The sequence below is a fragment of the Rhincodon typus genome, chromosome 28 (assembly GCF_021869965.1).
Source record: "Rhincodon typus isolate 14 chromosome 28, sRhiTyp1.1, whole genome shotgun sequence".
Lineage (NCBI taxonomy): Eukaryota > Metazoa > Chordata > Chondrichthyes > Orectolobiformes > Rhincodontidae > Rhincodon > Rhincodon typus.
The window spans coordinates 6,483,295-6,509,410 of record NC_063359.1 but is presented as its reverse complement, the minus strand read 5'-3'; the positions used below and the strand labels follow the sequence as shown (position 1 = coordinate 6,509,410).

General features: G+C 41.7%; 1 protein-coding gene across 1 annotated transcript in view; it reads right to left on the bottom strand.

Moving 5' to 3' along the window:
• abca2 (ATP-binding cassette, sub-family A (ABC1), member 2) overlaps positions 1–26,116 on the bottom strand; it is a 402,151-nt gene that overhangs the window by 182,718 nt on the left and 193,317 nt on the right. Inside the window, exon 7 of the mRNA XM_048613349.1 lies at positions 10,157–10,261. Coding sequence (XP_048469306.1) covers positions 10,157–10,261 — 105 coding nt within the window. The remainder of the gene's footprint in view (positions 1–10,156; positions 10,262–26,116) is intronic.

Below are 26,116 nucleotides of genomic sequence, written 5' to 3'. Positions count from 1 at the left end.
GTTGCCCCTCCAAAGTAACTGTTTAATTGGTCCCTGTACAGCTGTTATGAAGGGAGCAAGAAAGATGAAAGCAATACCAAACTCTGTAAATTCTTTCCAGCTTTCTCTAGTCTTCCAATATGGTTCCACACTCTGTAAACAGACAATGTTTTAACGCAACCTGTCTCAGAATGGAGCTAATGTTACTGTGAAACCAGTAAATCGCAAATGATAGGAAAAAAAATCTTCAGGAAATCATTAAAATACAAGTTGTTAGTATGTTGCTGATCTGCTATGCTTACAATACACTAATTCCTCATTTGTCAGTTAAGCTTTATCAGCAACAGTGACACTAATTATACAAAATCAATAACATATTTCTTTTCTTGGTGACCAGTTTGAACCTAGGTGAATAGAACAGAGATTCAAAAACTGAGACTGGGAAGAAAACATGTTTAGCAATTACAATCCATACCAATCCTGTCACACTGCAATCAGGCAACATTTTGGCAGTCGTGTTCAATTCTGGCAAAAGAATTCATTCATTATCAGCCAAACAACAGCAGGCATACAGAAAGAAAGCAGTTACATCACCATGGACATGCAGTTAGAATGCTAATATCAACTCCATTGGAAAATGAGTGAGTTTGGGTTTAGTCCACTTCTAACAGACACAGAATGAAGAGCTGGAGGGGTGCAAGATAGAGACCTATCTAACCCCAGGGAGCTGTTGAAACATTGTAAAGGTTGTCTGTCTTCATTTTAACAGGGAATCTCTGTTCAACCCATGCTAGCCAGATTTCCCTCACCAACTTGGGAAACCTGTCAGGTAAAACCCACAAGAAAGATCATCCCCTTCGGATAACTGTCTCTAAAGCACTGCTTAAGGATCAGGAGAACAATGAGTGCTTCCTCCAAGTCCAGTAAACTAAGCCTGTAATGAGCGCACAGCCCCATATCCTCACCCTCCCCCACCCCCCCCGTATCCCTCTGCACTTTCCTAGAACACTCCCATCCCTTCCAAAAATCACCAGGCACTCTCCTTCAGTGTCTATTTTCACATGTCCCAATCTACCCTACAATCTCCAGCTCTCCCCGACCCTTTGTCACATCATCTGTACCCATTAAATATCCCACCTGACCACTTACCCCAAAAATCTAACAAACCTACCCGCTGTTAGGTTCCAGTCTTTTTCCTGAGCCTTCCTCACCTAAAGGACAGGCCTACTGGCTTTCTGGCTGCCAATCCTATTTAAAAAATACTCACTAACACCTTGGGGTAAAACTCCACAGCATGTTCAAAGAAAGCCTCCATAACTCCTGTTCCACCCCTGTCACCACCACAACCAGGTCAAATATTTTCACATAAAGGTAAATAATGTCCACATCAAAAATAATGCAAAAAACAATTTGGAAACAATAGTATAAAATTCTAGAAATACTTTGCAGGTGAGGTTGTATCCGTGGAGACAGAAACAGAATTAACGAATCAGGTTTATAAACTTTCAACAGAATAAGGAAGATTTGAAGAGTTGAATAGCTTTTGCACAAGTTCACAGCAGGAAATGTACCAGTAGGAGGCCTCACCTCAAACACCTGCCCACACATCCTCCTCTTAGATGCCCTTCTCCCAATCTCTATACTTGCTTCAATGTCGATCAGTGCTGATATCTTTCAGTTCTATTAAAAGGCTATTGACCCAATGCATCAACTGTTTTTCACAGTGCAAGTAAAAATAACTCACCTTCTTAAGAATGGGGATTAAATTTGAAAAGGCCAATAGTAACTCATTAGATATGAGTTGTCATTAGACCAGGTTAATTAAGTAGAACTTACAAAGATCTGACAGAGGCACAAAGGGTTATATGGCCCCCATCTACGCTGCATGGTGTGACATAGAATGAAGCTTTTCAGTCGACTGAGTGTGAGCCCAATATTAACATAACTTACATCATGCAACAATTTTACAGTGAAAAAGACCTTTTACTGCAAGTCAGGCTATAAATCCCACACTGCCTCCAACTCAATGGCTTGTGTAGTTGTACTGATAATTCATTAATACAATGGCCGATCTGTAGTTTAACCTTCTGTTGCCTGGGGAAGTACTTGGCTTCCATTTGGTTTCTAGTTGGCACAGTTGAGATTAGGCATTGGTATGCAGAAAGTGGAGTTGAAGCCCAAAATTAGCTTTGATCATATTAGATGGTTTAGCAGGCTTATTGGGTCCGATATAGCTCGATTCTCTGAGGCACTAAAAAGCAATCCATCCCACACATTTAATGATGGAGCATTCATAACACTCTGGGGGAGAGAACTCCAAAGATTCACAACACTTTGCGTGAAGCAATTTCTCCTTATCTCAACCCTGGTTGATCAGTCCCTTATCCTGAAACACTGTTTCTGCAGGTCAGGGAATCTATAACACAAGGGACAATCTCTCAGTGTCTACCCTTTCAAGCCAGAATCTTGTGCAACTCAATGAGGTCATCTCTCATTTTGCTGAGCTCCAAAGAACATCAGCTCAATTTACTTAACCTCTCGTCATAGGACGACGCCTTCGTTTCAGATGGGATCTTTATGTACAGACATGGAACAGGAATTCTCCATTTCCTAAACATTAATCCAGACTCTAGATTGGAAGAGCAGTGATTGATTTACAGCTTCACTTAGAGCTCCTACCACTTTTATTCCACTGTCATGAATATCATTATTGGAAGAACTGGTTACACCACACACTCAAAATGCCAATTAAAATTTAGGTGCAGTATGACTTTGAACCACATTATTTAAATTTTACTACAGTATGAAATTCAGGATCCTTAAATAAATCTTTCATTTTTTCCCCTCTTGTTCTCAGCAAAAACAAATTAAGACTTAGTAAAGGTCAAGTGGCTAATTTCTTGTTAATCGTAATTTATTTTCATGATTATTTGAAATATGATATTAACTTAACACTGCCCATAAATTTGAAATAAGCAGTGACATGTTATGTTTAAGTGCTTGGGTGACAAGCCTCTGAACAGCTACATGTTGAACTGCCTTGCCACTGAATGTAATTAATGAAGAAGGTGAAGTGTAACACAACCTGCTGTTACTGCTGCCACACTGATGCCATCACTTTTCATAGTGGATAGTCTAAGCATCTTGTGGTAAAGTCGTATGTTCCTATCCCCGAGCCAGGAGGCCCAGTTTAAATCTCACTTGTTCCAGAAGGTATAAATAATATCTCTGTACAGGTTGTTCAGAAATAATCCAGTTTATATTAACATCAAGCCTGATCTAAGCAGTTACACATCTGACCTTAACGTGCTTAACAGTGATAAATGGTAAATGGTAAAAACAAGTTCATAAAGTAGCAATCAGGTCAATTGAATTTGATGGATTTCTTTGAGGGTGTGTCTCAGGAGGCTTGAGGATAAAGCAGTAAATGTACTGTACTATGAAACTTGACATTTCCAACGTTCTGACCTCTTCCCTTAATTGTATTAATGATATTGATTCCAAGCCAGACAGGCCTGTACATTTCAGACAGTTAAAGTCACATGTTGTGACATCATGTATGATATCAAAGCTCCTGTCACACCTTCAGTGACTCTCTGTGTATAATGAACTCAGTCGAGAGTCTGCAGTCGGTCAGCAATGGGTATGTAACAGTAACATCAGTAAGAACAGAAAACAGACTATGTGCAAGTCTGTGATATTGTAGCAGTGTAAACAGTGCCGTTAATGCATTTCAAAATATCTGTCTCAACAAGAACCTGACTCTCTGTGGTATAGATTATGCAGATCTAAGTATAGAAAATCATCTATAGATGAGGAGGAACTTCTCGGAGGATAGTGAATCTGTGGAATTCTTTACCACAGAGGGCTGTATCGATTGGGTTGTTCAGTATATTCGAGACTGAGAGACAGATTTTTAATCAATAAGGGAGTCAAGTGTTGTGGAGAAAAGGCAGGAAAGTGGAGGCAAGGATTATCAGAATAGCCATGATCTCATTGACTGGCAGAGCAGACTCAATGGGCTGAATGGTCTACATTGGCATGGACGAGTTGGACCAAAGGATTTGTTTTCATGCTGTACAACTCTATCTGCTCCTACATCTTATAGGAGGAGATGGTCATTATCCAGCACCTGCAGGGTGTGAATCTTACTTGTTCTTATCGTCTCAAGCTGAAATGTTGTCAAGGTTTTGCTGGTTGTGGAAACGGAATGCTTCAATATGTGAGAAGTTACAAATGGTATCGAACACTGTCCAACACCAGCGAAAAATCCCTGCTTTTGGACTTTAGAGAGAAGGTCATTAAAGATGCTTGGAGCTAGCACACTACTCTGAGGTACACCTCCATGTCGTGGAGCTGAGATGACTGACCTCCAACAACCACAATCAGCTTCCTATGTGTCAGGTATGACTCCAACCAGAAAAGACTTTTCCTCCTGATTCCCACTGACTCCAGTTTTACTCGGGCTGCTTGATGCTGCCCTTGGTCAAATGAAAGCCTTGACGCCAGGGACTGTAACTCTCACATCACCTCTGGAATTGAGCTTTTTTGTCCATGTTTGAACCAAGGCTGTAATGAGGTCAGGAGCTGAGTGGCCCTGGCAGAGGCCAAACTGAAGGGTCAATGAGCAAATTATCAATGAGTCAGTGGCACTTAATAGCACTATCAATGACAGAGTCCATTACTTTGCCTTTGATTGAGAGCAGATGGATGGGACAGAAATTGGCTGGACTGGATTTATCCTGCTCTTCTTGTGTATAGCTGGGTTATTTTCCACGTTGCTAGGTGGATGTCAGTGTTTAATTGGAGCAATCTGACTGGAGATGCAGCTAGTTCTAAAGGACAAGACTTGAATACCACAGTCAGAGACAGTAGGAACTGCCGATGCTGGAGAATCTGAGATAACAAGGTGTAGACCTGGATGAACACAGCAGGCCAGGCAGCATCAGAGGAACAGGAAGGCTGACGTTTCGGGTCTAGACCCTTCTTCAGAAAATACCACAGTCATGCTGTTCTTAACACACACAGCCTTCGCCTTATCCAGTGCACTCAGCTTTATCTTGATATCACGTGGAGGACTAATTGACTTGACTGAAGACTGGCATCTGTGATGCTGAAAACGTCGGAGTCTGAAATGCATCATCCACTCAACACTTCTGGCTGAAGGTAGTTGCAACCAGTTCAGCCTATTCTCCATTGTTCATAATTTTTTAAAATATTCATTCACAAGACATGGACCAGCATTTAGTAGCCATCCCTAATTGCCCAGGAGACAGTTAGGGGTCAACGGCTTTGGGATGCTGTGAACTCTCTCCTTCCTTTGTTGGGGAGGTGACAGCCTACTGGTGTTATCTCTGGACTATTTATCCAAAAATTCAGCTAATGTTCTGTGGACCTGGGTTCAAATCCCACTGTGGCAGATGGTCAAACTTGCATTTTGCCATCCTCGCCTCGTCTTGCCTACATGTGACTCCAGACACACAGCAACTTGGTTGACTCTCAACGGCCTAGCAAGCCACTCAGTTCAAGGGCAGCTATGGACAGGCAGTTAATGCTGGCCATGTCCCACAAGTGAATTAAAAAAAAAAATTAACAACTGACTGTGGCAGGACTGCAGAGCTTAGATTTGATCTGTTGGTTGTGGGATTGTTTAGCTTCATCTCCATCATGCTGCTTCTGTTGCTTAGTATGCAGGTATGTCCCATGTTGCAGCTTTGCCAGGTTAGTACCTCAATTACAGACATGCATGGTGCTGCTCTTGCAATGTTCTCCTATACACCTCATTGAACCAAAGTTGGTCCCTTGGCTTGATAATAACTGAGTTAGGCATACGCTAGGCCATGAGAATACAGACTGTGGTGGCTTGAAGGATGTAAGATTTGATTTGAATCTGTCCCGTTTAATACAATGCTAATGCCATACAGAGAAGAAACCTGCAGTGTGAAGATGGAACTTTGTCTGCACAGGGACTTTTACCTGTCAGCAACCCAACTGTCCCCTCAGGTTAGGTCAGGAAACTCAAAACACATCAAGGACCAAACTTGCTGTTCTGTGCAGCTCCTTGGGTGACACATTTACAATGTTTCACTCAGAAACATAAATATCTTGTGCAGAAAGCTGCAACACGTGTGCGTTTAGAGGTAACTCACTGAAATCATCACTTCCTGACAATCATAAAATGACATAGTCAAGGACGAGGAATTATAATCCCCATTGCAACAAAAAATACACCCTCCTTCCAATGAACCTGTCAGTACAGCCATCAGAACGGGGAATCAGTTTCATTCTACATGCAGTTTCCAGGGCAATAGAGTGACCACCAAAACTGCAAGGACGCCACAAGCTGTTCAGTCGCAGTTGACAAAATGAAGATATTGTAATTGTCCAAATCACTTATAATATCAACAGTGTTCAAAATAAATACCACATTAAAATGTGCTTCGGATCAATTTTTTGAACGAGTTTTCATAGAATTTCTAAACACAATGTAGAGAAATGCTTCATTTGTGTTGATAACCTTTACCACAAGAGAATTGATTTGGTGAGCTAATGGCGGACAGTGTCATACCGTCAAGTTAAGATATGAAGAAAAGCACACACTGGCAAAGTACTTGGGAGGATTATATCATTCCAGCTATAATTCATTTTCTTCATATGCTACAAGTCACTACTGCAGTAATGCTTCAAATGATGGTAAATCTGTAACAGTGCAAGTGATGTGAACTCTGTATTAATTTATACTGAAGACAGCATTCTGCAATGCTGGAAGAAACATAACCAATACACACGAAGTTGTTTGTAGATAATGGAAAAGATCTAAAAGACCCTATGATGGGCCGTCCCGGACCTAAATCCCATCCTCAGAGTGAAAAGGCGCTGCCGCGGTTGAATTCAGTTCTTAGGTTGTTGCTCTCATGTTCCTATTTCACACCCAATGCTTTGTTATCCTAAATTATTCCAAGTCTCATTCACCTACTTTCACTCCAGGTCCAAGGATGCCTCAGGTTTGAGGTTCACATCCTTGTGTTCAAATCCTTCTGTCACTTTGTACCTCTCTTTCCTGTATGACATCCTCTCAACAATCAGCCCTCAGAAAGGTGCGGATCCTCCAGTGCTGGCTTCTTGTATCTCCATGACATCCTTCACCCTCACAATGGTAACTGTGTCTACATCTGTATCGAGCTGTGTTCTGGAATTTCTTCCTCCTCTCTTACCATTACTCTCCTCTTTAGCCAAGGTTTTGCTCACCGTAGCTAACATATCCCCTTTCATTCAGCGGTGTTCATACTGTTTCATTACCTACTTCAGGATATTTTACCATGATGAATGTGCTACACTTTAGGGGAAGATGGTGCTGGTAATGCCTCTGCACCAGAACGACAAGCATTGGGTCATGGGTTCAATTCCCACTACAACAGCCAATGGAGTTTGAATTTAATAAATAAATCTAGAAATGGAAGATAGTCTCAGTCATAGTACTACCATCCGGCTCACTCATGCTGTAAATGTAAGGGCATTTACTAGGATTAAGCCTGTGTTTTGCATCTGACTGTCCGTCTGATCCTTCTCCCACTACAAGGCCTTGCTCCCACAAAGACACCTTTCCATTCTGACCACCCAACTTTTCAAGCTACCTTGCTCAGTTGCCTCCCTCATCATTGCCACCAGCTGATGGAAGTTCTGCTCCAATCACTTTGCATCTCAGTGCTCTGAATACAGCCTCTATGCTTCCTTCACCTCACCTTTAGCATAGCTGCTCAAGTCAGGGCTGACGCTAGGAATGGTAAGTAAAATGGTAAATGCTCCTTCATATTTGGTGCAAAAATTTGCAATAACATTCCACTCTCCAGCCCTGCCAACACCATATGTGAGATGCTTGCAGTCATGATCAAATATGCTCAGAAAGTTTATTTCATCTGCGCAGCCTTGTCTTGCATGACTTTTATTTGAATGTATTAAGAAGTAAATGTATGCAGAAAACTCAACATCTTACAAATTGCTACTGAATTACTGAACAGCTGAGAAAAATAGATAAGTTTTACTTACAGGCGTTTCAAGACCTATTGTCAAAGATATCCAGCAAAACAAAGGAACAAACTCCAAGGTTTAACTTCTTGTGTACACACCTTTCTTCTGGGGAAGAACACTTTCTTCAAATCATGAAATAAATCTGCCAATACTAAACTGGCAGTCAGCAAACTAACAGCAGATAAAAAGGGTCCAAATTGGGCCACAATTTGATGTTCATTTAATGCTAAGGCCAACAGCACTCGCTGTAATTTATGTGCAAATGGTCCAACAGGTTCAGGTGAGAAGCAGATGAATGATTAGAAATGAAAGTGTAACATTTCATCACTCCACTATTAGTTCTTTTTTTAAACTGCATCATGCACGCAGTTTCCCTTTTTGCAAATAAACTTCCTGATCTTGCTGATTATTTGCTCGATAAACATGTTGCAGAAGGTTAAGTCTTGTCATCACTAGTGCGAGCACAACACTCTCAGCAATGCGAGAAATGTTAATGGCTGCCAGTCAGCCTCTCGCACACAGAAAATTAACTATTAGCCTGGATTCCCATCCTTTCTACAGAGATTTTAATATGTTACACTGTGATTTTCTCAAATTAAATCTATGTCCTATCATTCTAGGCTCTATCATCATTGAAAACAGTCTGTTTCTATTTACTCCGTGCAACCCTTTCTTAACTTTAAACAATTCTATCATATCATTTCTGTTGCTTTGAATTTGTATTCCCCACATGAAGGAGATGGTGTTGGAGAAATTCACTGGTGCATCGATGTCAGCTGACAACTATGAAAGTTTGTTGCCACATTACACAGTTCCGCTAAACCCAGTGGGTAATCTGTTGACAGGGATCAAATAGGTCAGTTGGCAAAATGGCCACAGTGTGATGCAGAACAATGGGGTTCAAACCTCTTACCAAATGATTGGGGCCTGACTCCTGAATGAGCCCAATAATGATATATAGCCCAAATCATGATCAACAGCCCTCAGTCAATGAGATAAAAGCAAGATACTGCAGATGCTGGAAATCCGAAATAAAAAACAGAAAGTGGTGGAAATACTGAGCGAGTTTGGCAATATCTGTGGAGAAAGAAACAGAGGTTTAATCAAAGGTTTATAAAATTATGAGGGGTATAGATAAGGTGAATGACAGGTGTCTTTTCTCTAGTGTGGGGGATTTCAACACTGGGGGCATATTTTTAAGGTGAGAGAAGATTTTAAAAAGACTTGAGGGGCATTTTTTTGTTACACCGAGAGTGGTTCATGTGTGGAATGAACTTCTAGAGGAAATGATGGATGCGAGTCCAGTCACAACATTTAAAAGACATTTGGATAATTTCATGAATAAGAAATGTTTAGAGGGATATGGGCTAAGCACAGGCAGATGGGAGTTGTTTAATTTGTGATTAAGTTCAGTATGGATTGGCTGGATACCAAAAGGTCTGTTTCTGTGCTGTATGACTCTATGACTCTTTTTCAGAACTGAAGAATGGTAGAAATGCAATGGATTTTGTGTGAAAATGGAAGAAGAACATTTATTATTTAATCTCACCTCTGCTCTGCCCTATCCCTTACCTTTACTTTTTTTATTTTTCAACAGCACAAGGCAGATTCAAAATATTATCTGTTTCTCTCTCCATAGATGCTGCCAGACAAGCTGAATATTTATTGTCTTTTCTGTGCATGTCTTTTCAGACAATGAGGATGCTTCATGAAAAGACAGTGAGAGTTTACATCACAACTTCTTTAGTGCTACAAACTAATATAATCCAAAACTGGACAGTTCAGTTACTAACTTCACACGTTCAGGTTTGGTTATCTTACAAGTGACACAGTTTGCTCATCTCCTTTCCACTGACCCTCCCACGTATACTTCTCATAGTAAACACCTCAACTGGAAGTACTGTACAACTCATTACCTCAAATATCAGTCACAAATATCATGTCACTGACTGCCACACAAAACCACGAGGGACTTTGTAATATTTACATCAAGCAGTATGTAAATCTTCAAGCAGCAGGACAGACGTGGCTTCAAATTGCTGTTTCATATTCCTTAGTATCTCTAAAATCTGCAACTTCGAACAGGGGAGGAAATTACCTTCATACTCCCACTGATATGCCCAAGAATGCCACCTGAAGTCCTCCTTACCTCAATCTGTAATAGTTTCTCTCCAGCATTGAATGCATCCCAATTTTCACTATCCAGCCCACTGTCCACAGTAGAAGGATATGACCCAAAGCAAAGGCGGAAAACCTGAAAAACAATCGATGGCACCTGAATTAACTATTTGACAAAATTATTCACCGTGAAAATACACAAGCTTTTGATGAATTTTCACAATGCTCATCAATATTGACCTCTGTTCTATGAATAGTTAATTATGTCAGTCACACATTGAGCACAATGCAATGATTCGCTGCTCTGGGGCTCTGGTGATTCGACATATTTGGTGGGTTCACATCATCTGTACATACTGCAGGTAAAAAACAGGGTAATCCTGATTGATTGATGGTCACATGTACCAAGATACAGTGAAAAGTATTGGTTTGCATGCTATCCAGGCAGATCATACCATACAAAGCACATCAGCATAGCAGAACAGAGTGCAGAGCACAGTGTTATAGCCACAGAGAAGGTTCAGAGAGAGAGATCAGAATTAACATTTGAGAAGTCTGTTCAAGAGTCTGATAACAGCAGGGAAGAAGCATTCTTGAATCTTTTCATATGTGTATACAAGCATGATGCTAGTGGCATAAGGAAATTCTATCAAGTGGTAAAATCTGTCTATGGAACAGCATCTCAAAGTTAGAACTCCCTGATGGCAAGACACAACACACCAACAAGGATTAAGTCCTGAAGTACTGGTTGGAACACTTTGAAACACTCTTGAGCACCAGGTCACTGAGCATGATATTACCATCAACCACGTCCAATAACTGCCTGTCAAAGAAGAAATCAGTGACAGCACAATTCCAGAGGAGATAGTGACCAGTATCAACCAAATGCAGATCTTCAAAGCCTCAGTAGTTGGTAGAATTCCACCTGAAGCCTTGAAGCCATAAATACAGAGGGAGTGCCGCACTGTCAGAGATGCCCCTTTGAGAGGAGATGATAAACCTAGACTGTATTGAACCTCTCAGGTGGACACAAAAGCTCACAAGGCATAATTCCATTAGATGAGTTGGGCAATTTCCAGGAATACAGACCAATCATTTAATCTTTCAATTGACATCACAAAACAGACTGCCTGGTCATCATCACATTGCAGTATTTTGGGAGCAAATTGGGTGCCATGTTTCCTACAATACAATGATGACTGCCCTGCAAAAGTGCAGTCCTGAGATTGAGAAAGGCACTTCCTAAATGAAAGTCTTTCTTTTCTTCATACATTGAGGGAGCTTGCATCATTCTGTCTTGTCCACATTCTAAAAGGTGCTTTGAAAACAGTAGTTTCTATCGGCTATATCTAGCAATAAGACAAACACCTTCAACAACAATAAGAACAGAAATTGCTGGGAAAATTCAATAGGTCTGACAGCATCTGTGGAGAAAACGCAGTTTTCAGGTCCAGAGACCCTTCTTCAGAGCTGATTATAGCAAACACAGAAATTGCTGGGAAAACTCAGCAATAACCAGCTTGTCCAGTCAAACCTAATGCAGGGATTTGAAACCTTGCTGCATGCAGATACAATCTGAATTGTGACATAAATGGTATCAGCCAAAGTCCCATGCTATAGGGATGGAAGAACAGGATTTTTGTTGATGGCTCCTAACATAACTCTCAATCTTGCCATGAAAGACACTGACCTGGATGAATGTGCTTCACCACATTGGTAGAAAGAAGGGAAAGGATAAGCAGCTCGGGGGGAAGCTACTGTAAGCCAGTTCCACATATTTACAAACTTGGTTTCAGCTTAGCATTGAAAACCCTGGTACAGTTCTTCTCTCATATTAGGAAGCAGTGTTGGGAGAGAAGTAAAGATGAAGAGAAACGGATGGCTCTCAGGGTAACAGCTTCATTTTTGGTACTTTAAAGAGTTAATAACTTCAAACCAACTCATTACTGTCATCCTAATTGCTTGCATCAGTGAAATCAACTGGAGTTTTGCTTGAATTTTATGTTATACATGAAATTCAGAGTATGCGCAGCTGGATCTAACAAAATTGGACACAAGCTATATAATGCAATTCAATGTGAAATAACTGCAAATGAATGTGGAATATGTTCATCATAATTACGTTGAAATCACTAATTCTTCGGCAAGTCCATCATTAGTGAAATATAACATGCAGACAGTCAGTGTCAATCTCAGTCTGATATACATCCCATAATATTTACATTATACAAACAGCAGTGACGTTAAAAGTGAACTCATGTCTGAATTTGATGGGCAAGTTGTAAACTGTACCTTGATCCAAGACTATGTACTGATTACTGCTTTGTAATCACACTCATAAATCTATTACTCATTGAATACATCATTTTAAGAGCTCAATTAGATTGTTGTTCATAAGCATATGCACATATAAACAATTCTGCATGATAACCACAAGTTGCCTATTCAGAAAACTGTCCTCTAAACCCTGTTGCCCTAAAGAAGGTGATCCACAGAAACACTGTCTAACAGATGAAGGCTAAGCCAAAGAAATGGATGAGGGGCCAAATTCTTGGCTGAAGGATCTTAAAGAGAGGAAAGAGACAGAAGTGTCAAGGGAGGAAATCAAGAGCAGAAGACATGGGTAGCTCAGGCATGTACACAAACGATAGACTGGAAAAAGAGTAAGGCAGAAGGCACCATTGTGAGATGAACATTAGGGGAAGGATTGTAGGGTTGGACAAGGTTAGACACGGGCAGGGATGAGAGATTATGAAGAGATTTTTAATCTTGCATTAGGTGTGGCTGTCACTGATAAAACAGACATTTCCTTTCTCAATTGCCTTTGAACTGTGTAGTTTGCAAGGTCATTTCAGAGAGCAATGAAAATTCAACCACACTGCTGTTGGTCTGGAGCCACAATTAGGTCAGACCATAGAAGAGGAGCAGGCTTCCTTCTCTAAAGAACATTAGTGAACCAGATGGACTATTATGACAAGGTTACCATCAGACTAGATTTTAATTCCAGGTTTTATTGACATCAAATCTTTCTACTGGTCATGGGAAGAATCAAATCCACACCCTCAGAAGAACACCGTAGGAATACTGATAACCAGTTCAGAGAAATGATCACTATCACTTCTCTAGTTTAAAAACTAGGATAAAAATTAGGGCATTTGAAGAACCAATTTTGATTGGTGGGGGGTGGGGGATGGTAGGATATACACATAAGAGTGTTCAGTAGGGCTGGAATAGCATTGGAAAAGTGAAAGCTGCCACCAAGTGAGGTATTGTTGAGGCTTATAAATTGGCTAATGCCAGAAACATGCCTTGTGTGTGTTCACATCACTAACCAATGTTCTCTCTCAGTGGTGTGGGTACTTGGCCACACAGCAATCTAGAATGTACCACAAAGTGCACTAAACAAGCCATGTTTAAGGGAAAACATTAGCATTGCTGCGGACTTCCTAATGAACAAATCCTAGCAAATGGAAGCAACAACCAACCGGATTGCAACAAATAATCAGGCTTGGTACTTACCAATCAAAACTTCAACACGTCGGCTTCAATAAGGCACAATCGAGGTATTCAGGCAGATCTAACATAGTTTTGTCGAAAGGAAATTATGTTTAACTAGTTCTTGGAGTTTTTAAAGAAGTAACTTGTGCTGTAGACAAAGGAGAACCAGTGGATTGGTGAGGTGGTGAGTGAGGCCCTGGGGGACCACACCATTGTTGCAGGAAGAAGGGAGGGAAGGGGTAAGGCTGAAGTACAGGAAATGGGTCAGACATGGCTGAGGGCCCTGTCAACTGTGATGGTGGGGAGTCCTCAGCTGAGGAAAATGGTGGCCATTTCGGACGACTCCCACCCACACCCCCGCCACTTGGAAGGTGGTGTCCTCCGAACAGTCATCTGTCGATGGTGAATCTAGGAGAATGGGATGGTGTCCTTACAGGAAGCAGGGTGTCAGGATGTACAGTCAAGGTAACTGGGGGAGTCTGTTGGTTTGTGATGGATATTGGTGGCAAGCCTATCCCCAGAAATGGAAACAGATGTCAAGGAATGGTAGGGAGGAGTTGGAGATGAACCAGATAAAGGTGAGGGTGGGGTGGAAATTAGAGGCAAAATTGTTCAATTTTTTCCAATTCCAAAGAAGACAGGGAAGCAGCACCCATGATATCATCAACATACTGGAGAAAGAGTTGGGGTGGAGGCTGGAGTAGGACTGGAACAAGGAATGTTCCACGTACCCCACAAAGAGACAGGCATAACTGAGGCCCACGTGGGTACTGTGGTCACCCCCTTAACCTGAAAGAAGCAAGAGAAGTTAAAGGAGAAGTTGTTCAAAGTGAGGATGAGCAAAACTTAAAGTAAAGGTAGGAAGAAATAACTTTAGAGCCTGATTCCATTCTTCCGTGTTTTGATACCTATCACTGTACCCAGTCTCAGTCACCCATTCCCATGCACTGCTAGGCCCATTATCACATTATATGGAACAAAAACAAAGTTGCTGGAAAAGGTCAGCAGATTTGGCAGCAACTGTGAAGGAGAAAACAGAGTTAACATTTCGGGTCCTGTGACTCTTCCTCAGAACATTCACATTATTCACATTATATGGGTTGCATTCAGTACAGCTAACCCATTTTCTCACACTTAGCTCCTATTGTCTCTTATTCAGATTTTCTTCAATCCTGACCTGCTATCCTTAATCTGTTCCAGACACTCACCACCCTCTGTGTGAAAAAATTTGCCCCTTTAGTCAATTTTGTATCTCTCCCCTCTCACCTTAAATGCCTTCTAGTTTTAGACTCCCCTATCATGGGGAAAAACTGTTGACTATCTACATTATCTATGCCTTTCTTGGTTTTATAGACATCTATAAGGACCTCTCAGTCTCCTATGCTCCAGGGAAAGAAGTTGCAGCCTATCCTATCCAAGCTCTCCTTATAACTCAAACTTTCCAGTCCAGGTAGCATCTGAGTAAATCTTTTCTGCACTCTTTCTACTTTAATAATATCCTTTCTATAGTAGGGTAACCAGAATTGTGCACAGTACTCCAAATGTGGCCTCACCAACATCTTGTACAGCTGCAACAAGACATCCCAACTCCTGTACTCAGCACTCTGAACATTGAAAGCAAGCATGCTAAAAGCCTTCTTCACCACCCTGTCCACCTGTGACTCTACTTTCATGGAGCTATGAACCTGTACCCTGAGATCTCTTTGTTCTGTAACACACCCCAGGGCATTACCATTGACTCTGCCCTGGTTTGACCTCCCAAAATGCAACACCTTGCATTTATCTAAATTGTCCCCAAATCTACAGCCTTTTGCAATATAGAGTTCCATATTTCAATTATCCTTCATCAGATTATTCAGTGACCCTCAGCGAGGAGTATAAATGAGAAGTAATGACAGCATTGTAAAAGGATGAAGAACCAGAGGGCACAGTTTTAAGGTGTTAGGAAGCAAATGTAAGTTGAGAAAAAAAAAGACTCTCACGCAGTGAGTAGTTAGGCGATAGAATGCACTGACTGGAAATGTGCCAAAGGCAGCTTCAACTGAGACATTCGAGACAGCATTGTTTCTATTTAAATAACCATGAGTGTGCACAATTATGGGGAATAAACGTCCCATCAAAATGGTCAGACAGCAGAGCAGTCACAATAGGTTGAACGGCCTCTTACAGTGCTGTGACAGTTCTCTGATTCTGTGAGGACGGGCTGGGACATTGAGGCCCAATAATCAGACAGATGCTGACTTGTACCATCTGGGCTCTTAAAAAGAACAAGGGAAATAACATTGACAGGTTATCAACGCAGGTACCATCACGGCCTACTGTGCATTACCATCAGAAAAAAAAACAAGGAAATTGACATTTAATATCAAAATTATGGAGCAATTAATATCGGCCAGATTTAAAGCATCTGCCCCATCTCTGTGAATTCTAAGCTTTGTTTCATAATATTTCCTTTGTGAAGCATCTTCGAATGTTTACCCATGTTAAAGAGGCTATACAAATGTGAATTTTTGCTGTTGTATAAGCTAAAGCGTCCAAGTGTGCCTTACATTCAGCAATGATCTAATCATGCAGAAGGTAGGCAGGGTGACATAAAAAGTTCCTCTGACTCCGTTTTTGAGGTGAAATGTAAATGACCCAGCAGTTGGGAGAGGAGTAGGAATGGTGGGTGGTGGGTGGGCTTAACAATAAAGGCTAAGACAGCTCCAGGTTACTGCTAAAGCAGTTACCTCAGTTTTGTGGATGTGGGGCAGGTCAGAGCTCTACCCTACAGCGACAGATTACCTCATTGTAAGAGGGAAATCGTGTTGAACAAATCTGAGTTGTTTGAGGAGTGACTAGGTGTGTAGATGAGGGTAGTGCAGTTGATGCAGTCCATATGGACTTCAGTAAGGCTCTTGACCAGGTCTTGCGTCATAGACTAGTTAGGAAGCCAAGATCACATGAGATCTAAGTAATTTGGATCCTGAATTGGCTCAGTGGCAGGAAACAGAAGGTGGTGGTCCAAGGGTGTTTTTGTGTACTGGACTGCTGTGTCTAGGGGCATGTCAAAGTGTTCAGTGCTAAGTCATTTGCTGCCTGGTGCGTACGTTAACGTCGAGACATGAATGTAGGAGGTATGACCAGTAAGTATGCAGTTAACACAAAAATTATTGTATGGTAAATAGTGAAGATGAAAGCCTTAGGCTACAGGATGGAGCAGATGGGCTAAACAGTAGCAAATGGAATTTAATCCTGAAAAGTATGAGGTGGTGCATTTTGGGAAGACTAACAAGACAAGGGAGTACATGATAAATGGTGGAACCTTGGGAAGTACAGTAAGTCAGACAGACCTTGGTGTTTATGTCCAAAGATCCTTGAAGGCAGCAGGACAGGTAGATAAAGTGGTGAACATAGAATATAGAACATAGAACAGTACAGGCTCTTCGGCTCACAATGTTGTGCTGACCTTTTATCCTACTAAGATCAATCTACTCTGCATACCCTACATTTTACTATCCTCCATTTGCCTATCCAAGAGTCACTTAGAAGTCTCTAAAGTATCCGAGTCCACTAACACTGCCAGCAGCACATTCCACACACACAGCACTCTCTCTGTGAAGAACCTACCTCTGATATCTCCCCTATACCTTCCTCCAATCACCTTAAAATTATGCCCCCTCATAATTGTCATTTCCGCCCTGGGAAAAAGTCTCGGACTATCTACTTTATCTCTGCCTCCCATCATCTTGTAAACCTCTATCAAGTCACCTCTCATCCTTCTTCACTCCAATGAAAAAAGCCCTAGCTCCCTCAACCTTTCCTCATAAGACCTGCCCTCCAGTCTAGGCAGCATCCTGGTAAATCTCCTCTGCACCCTCTCTAAAGCTTCCACATCTTTCCTATAGCGAGGTGACCAGAACTGAACACAATATTCCAAGTGTGGTCTAACCAGAGTTTTATAGAGCTGCAGCATAACCTCACAGCTCCTGAACTCAATTCCCCTGCCAATGAAAGCCAGCACACCATACGCCTTCTTTACAACCCAATCAACTTGGGTAGCAACTTTGAGGGATCTATTGGCGTGGACCCCAAGATCCCTCTGTTCCTCCACACTGCCGAGAATCCTGCCATTAACCCTGTATCCTGCATTCAAATTCGACCTTCCAAAATGAATCACTTCACACTTTTCTGGGTTGAATTCCATCTGCCACTTCTTTGCCCAGCTCTGCACCCTGTCAATGTCCCGTTGCAACCTACAACAGCCCTCCACGCTGTCCACAACTCCACTAACCTTCGTGTCATCGGCAAACTTGCTAACCCACCCTTCCACTTCCTCATCCAAGTCATTTATAAAGATCACAAAGAGCAGAGATCCCAGAACAGATCCCTGCGGCACACCACTGGTCACCGAGCTCCAGGCTGAAGACTTTCCATCTACTACCACCCTCTGTCTTCTATTGGGATGCCAGTGAAGAAGACAGATGAGAAACTTGCTTTTATTAGTCAAGACACTGAACACAAGAGCAAGGAGCTTATGATGGAGCTGTACATGACGGTATTTCGGCCACAGTTGGGAGTAGTTTGTGCAGTTCTGGTCATCACACTATCAGAAGAATATGATTACATTAAAAAGGGTAGAGAAGAGATTCACTAGAATGTTGCTTGGGCTGGAGTGAATCGACTGTGAAGAGAGACCAGGGCCGCTGGAGTTGTTTCCCTTACAGCAGTGAAGGCTTGGTGGGTGGGTTGGGTGAGGCAGTAGGTGTTCAAAGTTCTGAGGGTACAGACGGGGTAGGTAAGGAGAAAAGTAGATGTCAATAGTAGAGAGGTTACAGTTTTAAGGTATTAAGTATGAATTGAGAAAACACCTTTTCACCCAGACTGGTGGGTTTCTGGAACACACTGCCTAAAAAGGGTGATGGAGGTGGAACCCTGAAGACATTTTAGAACTTTTTAGATGAATATTTGAAATACCACAGAATATTTGAAATACCACAGCGTTTAAAGCTATGGGTCAAGTGCTGGAAAACGGGATTAGAGTAGATAAATGTTTGATGACCAGCAGAGCCACAATGGTCTCAACGGTCTCTTTCCATGCTGTAAAATCTCTATGGCTCTTCTGTAAGGCTTACAGCAGGCTCCTGCTGTGCAATCAGGAACATGATTTAAAGTTGACAGCTGCCTGCAGCTTGGAAAATCCTGACTGGAGATGAGCTGCTGGGTGAAATAGCAAAGTGCAAGGTGCATGTGAATCACAAGCGCAGGGGAGTTTTCTCTCTGCACTCTACCCTCTTAAGCAAACTGTCTGCTCCTCACGTGCCTCACACCTCTCACTCAATTGTTGGTCCAGGACCATCCACCCTCTTCCTGCCCACAGATAATGGGAGAGGCCATAACTAAAGAAGAAATGGCAGGATATTTAGCAAATCTTAATACAATCAAGTTATTCTATGACTGTGAAAATTAAATCAGTGACCGATTTGAGGCTCTCAAGTAAATAAATTATCTCATTGCTCAGTTTCATTGTACTTCAGTAATCAAATGCAGAATTCCATATTATTCCCTTGTGAATCGCACACTTATATTAATCATGGTGCAATGCATTTAGGAATGCGGTTACAAAGCTGACAAGAAACCAAATTCTACATGCCACTGCCCACTCTAGCCTCACTTGAAAGAGTTCAGCTGGACTCTGGTCCCTGCATAATTGCCAGTAAAGACTAAACTGGCCAGAATTGTGGGGAAAAAGCTTACAGTATGGGAATAGGTGGCACTGGCATGTTAACAGCAGGGTGATAGCACTGTACTCCTACCAGTTGAATAAAGACTTTTTTTGGAGAAGTAAGCTTTCGTTTCTTTTAATACAAGCACTTTTCAAACTTTAAAAGAGGGTGAAAGTGTTAAATCATTTAAATTAAGTAAAAAAAAAATGAGGAAGGTGCAGATAATGTGGAGAAATTGAATAATGAACAACAGCAAGTCCAAGTGCACATACGAGACTTGAATTACAAAATGCTCAATGGCATCACTGTTTCAGATTTTTTTTTAAAATGTAGGTGCTACTCAATTCCCTGGACTTCAATCAAGATGCATCAAGTGTTGTCTTAATTATATTAATTTACAGCACCAAGGGAGGCCATTCCACCCATTTTGTCTGTGCTAGCAGGTAAGTAGGCACCCAACCCCCTTCCACTTTCCAACTCTTGCTCTATACACTTCGTAAGAACACATCCTTTCAATGTTATCAGAGTTTCTGCCTTAACCATCATTTCAGGCCATGGGTAAAGTCAAGGTTTGTCTCTTTTTTAAAACCCAGGGGTCCGTGCTCAGTCTTTTACTGTTCATTATTTTTATTAATGTTTTGACAGCATTATAGTATTTACAGAGATGAAATGACCACTTCTGCAACAATTGGTAATGAAGACAATACCAATCTTAGCTAATTTGATAAGTTAAAGGAACGAGCTCATAAAACAGCCAATGCAATTTAATAAAGAGCAGTGCTCTGTTATATTCATGGGCTCGGGCAACTAAATTTTCATCAGTGTGCCTGACTGAAGTAATAAACCAAATAAGGGACTCATGGTCAAAACTTACTATGCAGTGAAGGTGCAGAAACAACAGGAGGAGACTAGAATGGAAGTAAGCAGATTCAAACATAGTATTGTTTGATTAATAGGATACACAGTCAAGAATGGCAAATTAAGAATTTAACTGGATTTATTTTACGTGCTGAGGTATTGTAATTTGTTTTGCTCCTCACATTTGGGAATGGATATGAGCTCAACACAGCTATGACCTTTTGAGCTGTAAATCTAAATCTCCTGGTTACTAGGATCAGCTTAGCAACAAAATGAGTGCTATTCATTTTGAAGAGACTTGTGACTCAATAAAATACCAATGTGATGTATATGAAATGAAGAATGAACGGTCAATGGTAGATTCTGGGTGGAGTGTTGTTGGATACTCAAAATCTGAAAGGCACAAATGTTTGTAAAATATTCAACCAAAGAGTCGGGTTGGAGGCCAGGTATTGAGACACGTTGCCAGCAACATTTACATAAACTCTGGCTGTACATCCTTTAAAAACTGGGGACTAGAATTAATAAGTTAGCGGCATGTTACTGAAATAATGTCAGCTTCCATAAAGAAGAAAACACCGTCCTCATGTGTTGGTGCAATCTCGGTGGGCTGAAGGGCCTGCTTCAGTGCTGTACTCTTCTTTGTTCATATGGAAAAAGCCAGATCTCTATACAAGCAAAAGCATTTGCTGACCCATATAGAAGTAAATTCATTAGATCAAAGAATCCCTACAGCTTGAAAGCAGGCCATTCGGCCCAAGGAGTACACACCGGCCCTCTGAAAAGCATCCCACCTGGACACAACCTATCCACGGTAACCCTGCATTTCCCACGGCTAATTCACCAGGCCTCCACATCCCTGTACACTATGGAGCAATTTAGCATGGCCAATCCACCTAACCTGCACATCTTTGGACTGCGGGAAGAAATTGGAGTACTCAGAGGAAACCCATGCAGACACGGGGAGAATGTGTAAACTCCACACAGACAGTTGCCCGAGATTGGAATCGAACATGCGTCCCTGGCACTGTGAGGCAGCAGCGCTAACCACTGAACCACCGTGCCCTTAGTAAATACTTGTTTTCTTAAAGCCATTGTTTAAACAGCTTTGCCATGTGATACTTATTATGACCATAATATTTTATTATAACACAGAAGGCTGGATGCCATCACTGATCCATTTGAAATGGGATGTTTTGAATGTAAGAACCATGGACCTGGACACCTACGCAACTGTTTTATATAGGTCATCATTGAAACAAGGTAACGCGTATATCTGTGTGTGCGCATACGTATGTGTTGTATACATATGTTTGTCTGTGTCAGCGTGCCTGCACGTGTGAACCGGAGTGCTGTGTGTATGTATCTGTGTCTGTGTGTGTCTGTGTACGTGCGCGAGAGAGAGAGAGAGAGAAACAGACACCAAAGAACTATCATTGAGTTGCGCTGATGACCTTGTCAATTGGAGACAGTAATAGTTCCTCCTGCTGTAGATGAAGTAGCACCAGATCCTGCTGGGGATTTGGATAAAAACCGATCACAGCTTTCTCCTGCTGAGTGGCAGCTGGTGTATCTGCGCCTTAAGAGCTGAAAAATCTCAATAAACCTGCACTTCCGAAATCGGCCACCCAGCCTGCACCCATCCCCCTCCGAGAGTCACCATTTGTTGTGTTAGTACTACCAGTGAAGACCCAGAGTTAAAACAATCTTTTAGGTGACCATTCTGCACTGAAGTTGTTTTTATTCAATACAAGTACTGACATGATAGGTCATGAAAATTTAAATGGCTTGAAAACAAATATTTTCTAAGTCGACCGAATTCAGAAATCTGAAAGCATAGTTTTGTAGAATGAGCCACAGTTCCCACTCCTGGGAAATAAACAAACAATTTGTGTCTCAACCCAGCAATCACTTCAAATAAGATGAGGCAGACTCAGACCATGTCCTTCTCTATTCACTGGAACAAAACAACATTATCTTCATACCTGTATTATCAGTAATGGGATTATCACTAATGTCTATTACCACTAAAGGGTAAAGAACAGGCCACTAGATTCAGTTTAATTCACACACCCATTAAAAGCTGTGTTTGCTTTATGCAGAACAATAGAATATCTAAAGTAGTTTTGGATATTTCCAGCTCTTGAACGAATGCCATTTACATTAGTAGAAGTACTTTAGCTTCCTCTTTAAACACACTGAATATTGTAAATTCAGTAGAGAATGATGAAGCATGTTAGACATCCTGACCATGCTACACCCTGCAATTCGCAAAACAATCTGAACTCTTGCAGTCCCTGTCACGTACTGAAAGACACGTCAGTGTGTTTCACATTGAGGCCCAAAGAATGAGCCTCCCAAAAGTGTGGCCAAAAGGGACAAAGGAAGAAATTAACATGGTGGGTCCAGAAGCCTGGTTGAATAGCAAGGTTTGGAAAAGCTAGCGGGAGCTGAACAATGATGCAGTTGCTAAATTTTAACATGGGATGTGAAAGAGGAACGAGTAATTCAGGACAGTGTCACCTGTGGCTCAATTGGTAGCACACCGGCCTCTGAATCACAAAATTCGGTGTTCATATCCCACTCCAGGGCTTGGGAACAAAAAAAAACAAAACCAACAATCCAAGGCAGTATTGAAGGAATGCTGCTCTAACAGAGATACTGTCTTTCAGACGAGACTTTCAACTGAGGCACCAACTGTCTGCATGGGTAGATGCAAAATATTTTGACACACTGTTTTTAAGAGGAGCAGAAGAGTTATCCCAGCCATCCTCGTCAATAGTTATCCCTCAGTCAACTGCACAAAATACAGATTAGCTGGTTATTATTTCATTGCCATTTCTGGGTGTTCACTGAATACAGGCTTGCTGCTGCTTTCCCTACAATACAACAGTTGTAACAAAAGTGTCTTTAAGAGGGATTTGTTCTGTCCTGCTTCTCCTGAAGAGGAATGTTGTAAATCCGGTGCAGAGGTGTCTGTTCCACAGAAAGCACAGTAAATAGCTTTGTGTTTTTTTTTGTTTAAAATTAGACAAAGGAAGCATGAGTGGATGCAGTCAGGCTCACACAGACCCAGGATTTTAGAGTTGCTTTCTGTTGAAGTTGGGGTTTTTGGAGTTAAAGTTGTTAGTTACAGCTCTCTCTCTCTGATGCTATGAAAAGCTTGAGTTATCTCTCTGCTGCTAGATTCATTCTTTCAGTTTTTCTTTTCTCCTGGTCTCGAGATAACACACGAGTGAATCCGGTTTCCTGAATTTTCCTTTGTCGAGGGTGTCTTTGTGGGATGCTGCTATATTGGAACAGTTCAAGACTAATAGTTAGGTAATATAATATTTTGTTCAGTAGTTTGATAGAGTCAATGTTATGCAAATTCTTTTTCTTGTTTATATTTTAACTGTGGTGTAAGAATAAAAAGTGTTTTGCTTAAAGCCTAATAGTTTGACCAATGAAATTGCAAATGGAACACAGTTTCTTACACTTGCCTTTAAATAAGATGAATGTTAGAATCTAGGCTGTCTCCTTGATACATTTTAAGGAGGTTTGGCCTGGTCTGTAACACAGTAACTTCAAAAAAGTACTTGGCTGCCTGTAAAGCATTTTCATACACCCAAAAATCATGGAAGGCATTATGGGAATGCACGTTTTATTTTATTTTCAGACAGGGATCCAGGATAGGGAGAGATCACTAAGATGGTCTGGACTGAGGTACTGAGGAGATCTAAAAAGGGGCAGGAATGGTTTTTGGAAGTTCTGGGATTTAGATGCTTTAAAAGAAATAGGGAGGGTGGTAAAAGAGGCGGGGGAGTGGCATTGCTAGTCAGGGCTAGTATAGCTGCTACTGAAAGGCAGTTTGAGAATGATACGTCAACAGAGTCAGTTTGGATTGAGGTCAGGAACAAGAAAGGGGCAGTCACTTTGTTGGGGTTTTTTTTTTTAACAGACCCCCTAATAGTTGCAGAGAAGTGGAGGAGCGGATTGGGAGGCAGATACTGGAAAGGTGCAGAAGTCACAGGGTTGTAGTCATGGGTGACTTCAACTTTCCAAATATTGATTGGAAACTTTTTAGTTGTAATAGTTTAGATGGAGCAGATTTTGTCCAGTGCATTCAGGAAGGATTCCTGACACAGTACGTAGATAGACCAACATGAGGAGAGGCCACTTTGGATTTGTTGCTTGGCAATGAACCAGGCCAAATGTTAGACCTGTTGGTAGGAGAGCATTTTGGCGGTAGTGATCATAACTCTGTTACTTTTACAATAGTCATGGAAAAGGATAGGTACATACAACAGGGTAAGGTTTATAATAGGGGGAAGGGTAATTACAGTTCTGTTAGGCAAGAACTAGGTAACATAAAATGGGAACAGATGCTGTCAGGGAAGAGCACTATTGAAATGTGGAGATTGTTTAAGGAATGCACACTGTGTGCGCTTGATATGTTTGTCCCTAGCAGGCAGGGAAGATGCGGTCGAGTGAGGGAGGCTTGGTTCTCAAGAAAGGCCGAACGACTGGTTAAGAGGAAGAAGAATGCTTATGTAAGGTTTAGGAAACAAGGAACGGAAAAGGCTCTCGAGGGATACAAGTTAGCCAGGAAGGAGCTGAAGAAAGGGCTCAGGAGAGCTATAAGGGGGCATGAGAAAACCTTGGCAGATAGGATCAAGAAAAACTCCAACGCTTTTTACACGTATGTGAGGAATATGAGAATAACCTGAGAAAGGGGAAGGCCAATCAAGGATTGTAAAGGGAATTTGTGTACGGAGCCTAAATAGATAGGAGAGGTCCTTAATGAATACTTTTCTTCGGTATTCACAACGGAGAGGGACCTAGTTGTAGAGGAGGACAGTGTGAAACAGGCTGGTAGGCTAGAGGAGGTCGATGTTAGTAAGGAAGATGTACTAGGAATTTTGAGGAACTTGAAGATAAATAAGTCCCCTGGGCCTGATGGGATTTATGCAAGGATTCTATGGGAAGCGAGGGAAGAGATCGCAGGGCCTTTGGCGATGATCTTTTTGTCCTCACTGTCCACGGGTATAGTGCCAGAAGATTGGAGAGAGGCAAATGTCATTCCCTTGTTTAAAAAAGGGAATAGGGATAACCCTGAAAATTACAGGCCAGTTAGTCTTACGTCAGTGGTGGGCAAATTATTGGAAAGGGCTCTGAGAGATAGGATTTATGATCACTTGGATAGGCACAGTTTGATTCGTGATCGTCAGCATGGATTTGTGAGGGGTAGATCATGCCTCACAAACCTTACTGAATTCTTTGAAGAGGTGACCAAACACATGGATGAAGGTAGAGCAGTAGATGTGGTATACATGGATTTAAGTAAGGCATTTGATAAGGTTCCCCATGGTAGGCTCACGCAGAAAGTAAGGAGGCATTGGATAGGGGGAAATGTGGCAGACTGGATTCAGAATTGGCTGACCCTTAGAAGACAAAGGGTGGTAGTGGATGGAAAATATTCAACATGGTGCTCAGTTACGAGTGGTGTACCACAAGGATCTGTTCTGGGTCCTCTTCTATTTTTGATTTTTGTAAATGATTTGGATGAGTGGATTAGTAAGTTCGCAGACAATACGAAGCTGGGTCGAGTTGTGGACAGTGCGGAGGGCTGTTCTAGGTTACAAAGGGACATCGATAGGATGCAGAGCTGGGCTGAGAAGTGACAGATGGAGTTTAACCCTGAAAAGTGTGAGGTGATTCATTTTGGAAGGACAAACTTGAAAGCAGAATACAGGGTTAACGGAAAGATTCTTGGCAGTGTGGAGGAGCAGAGGGATCTTGGGGTTCATATTCACAGTTCCCTGAAAGCTGCCACCCAGGCGGATAGAGTTGTTAAGAAGGTGTATGATGTGTTAGCTTTCATTAATAGAGGGATTGAGTTCAAGAGCCGTGAAGTTATGCTCCAGCTGGTTCGGCCACATCTGGAGTAT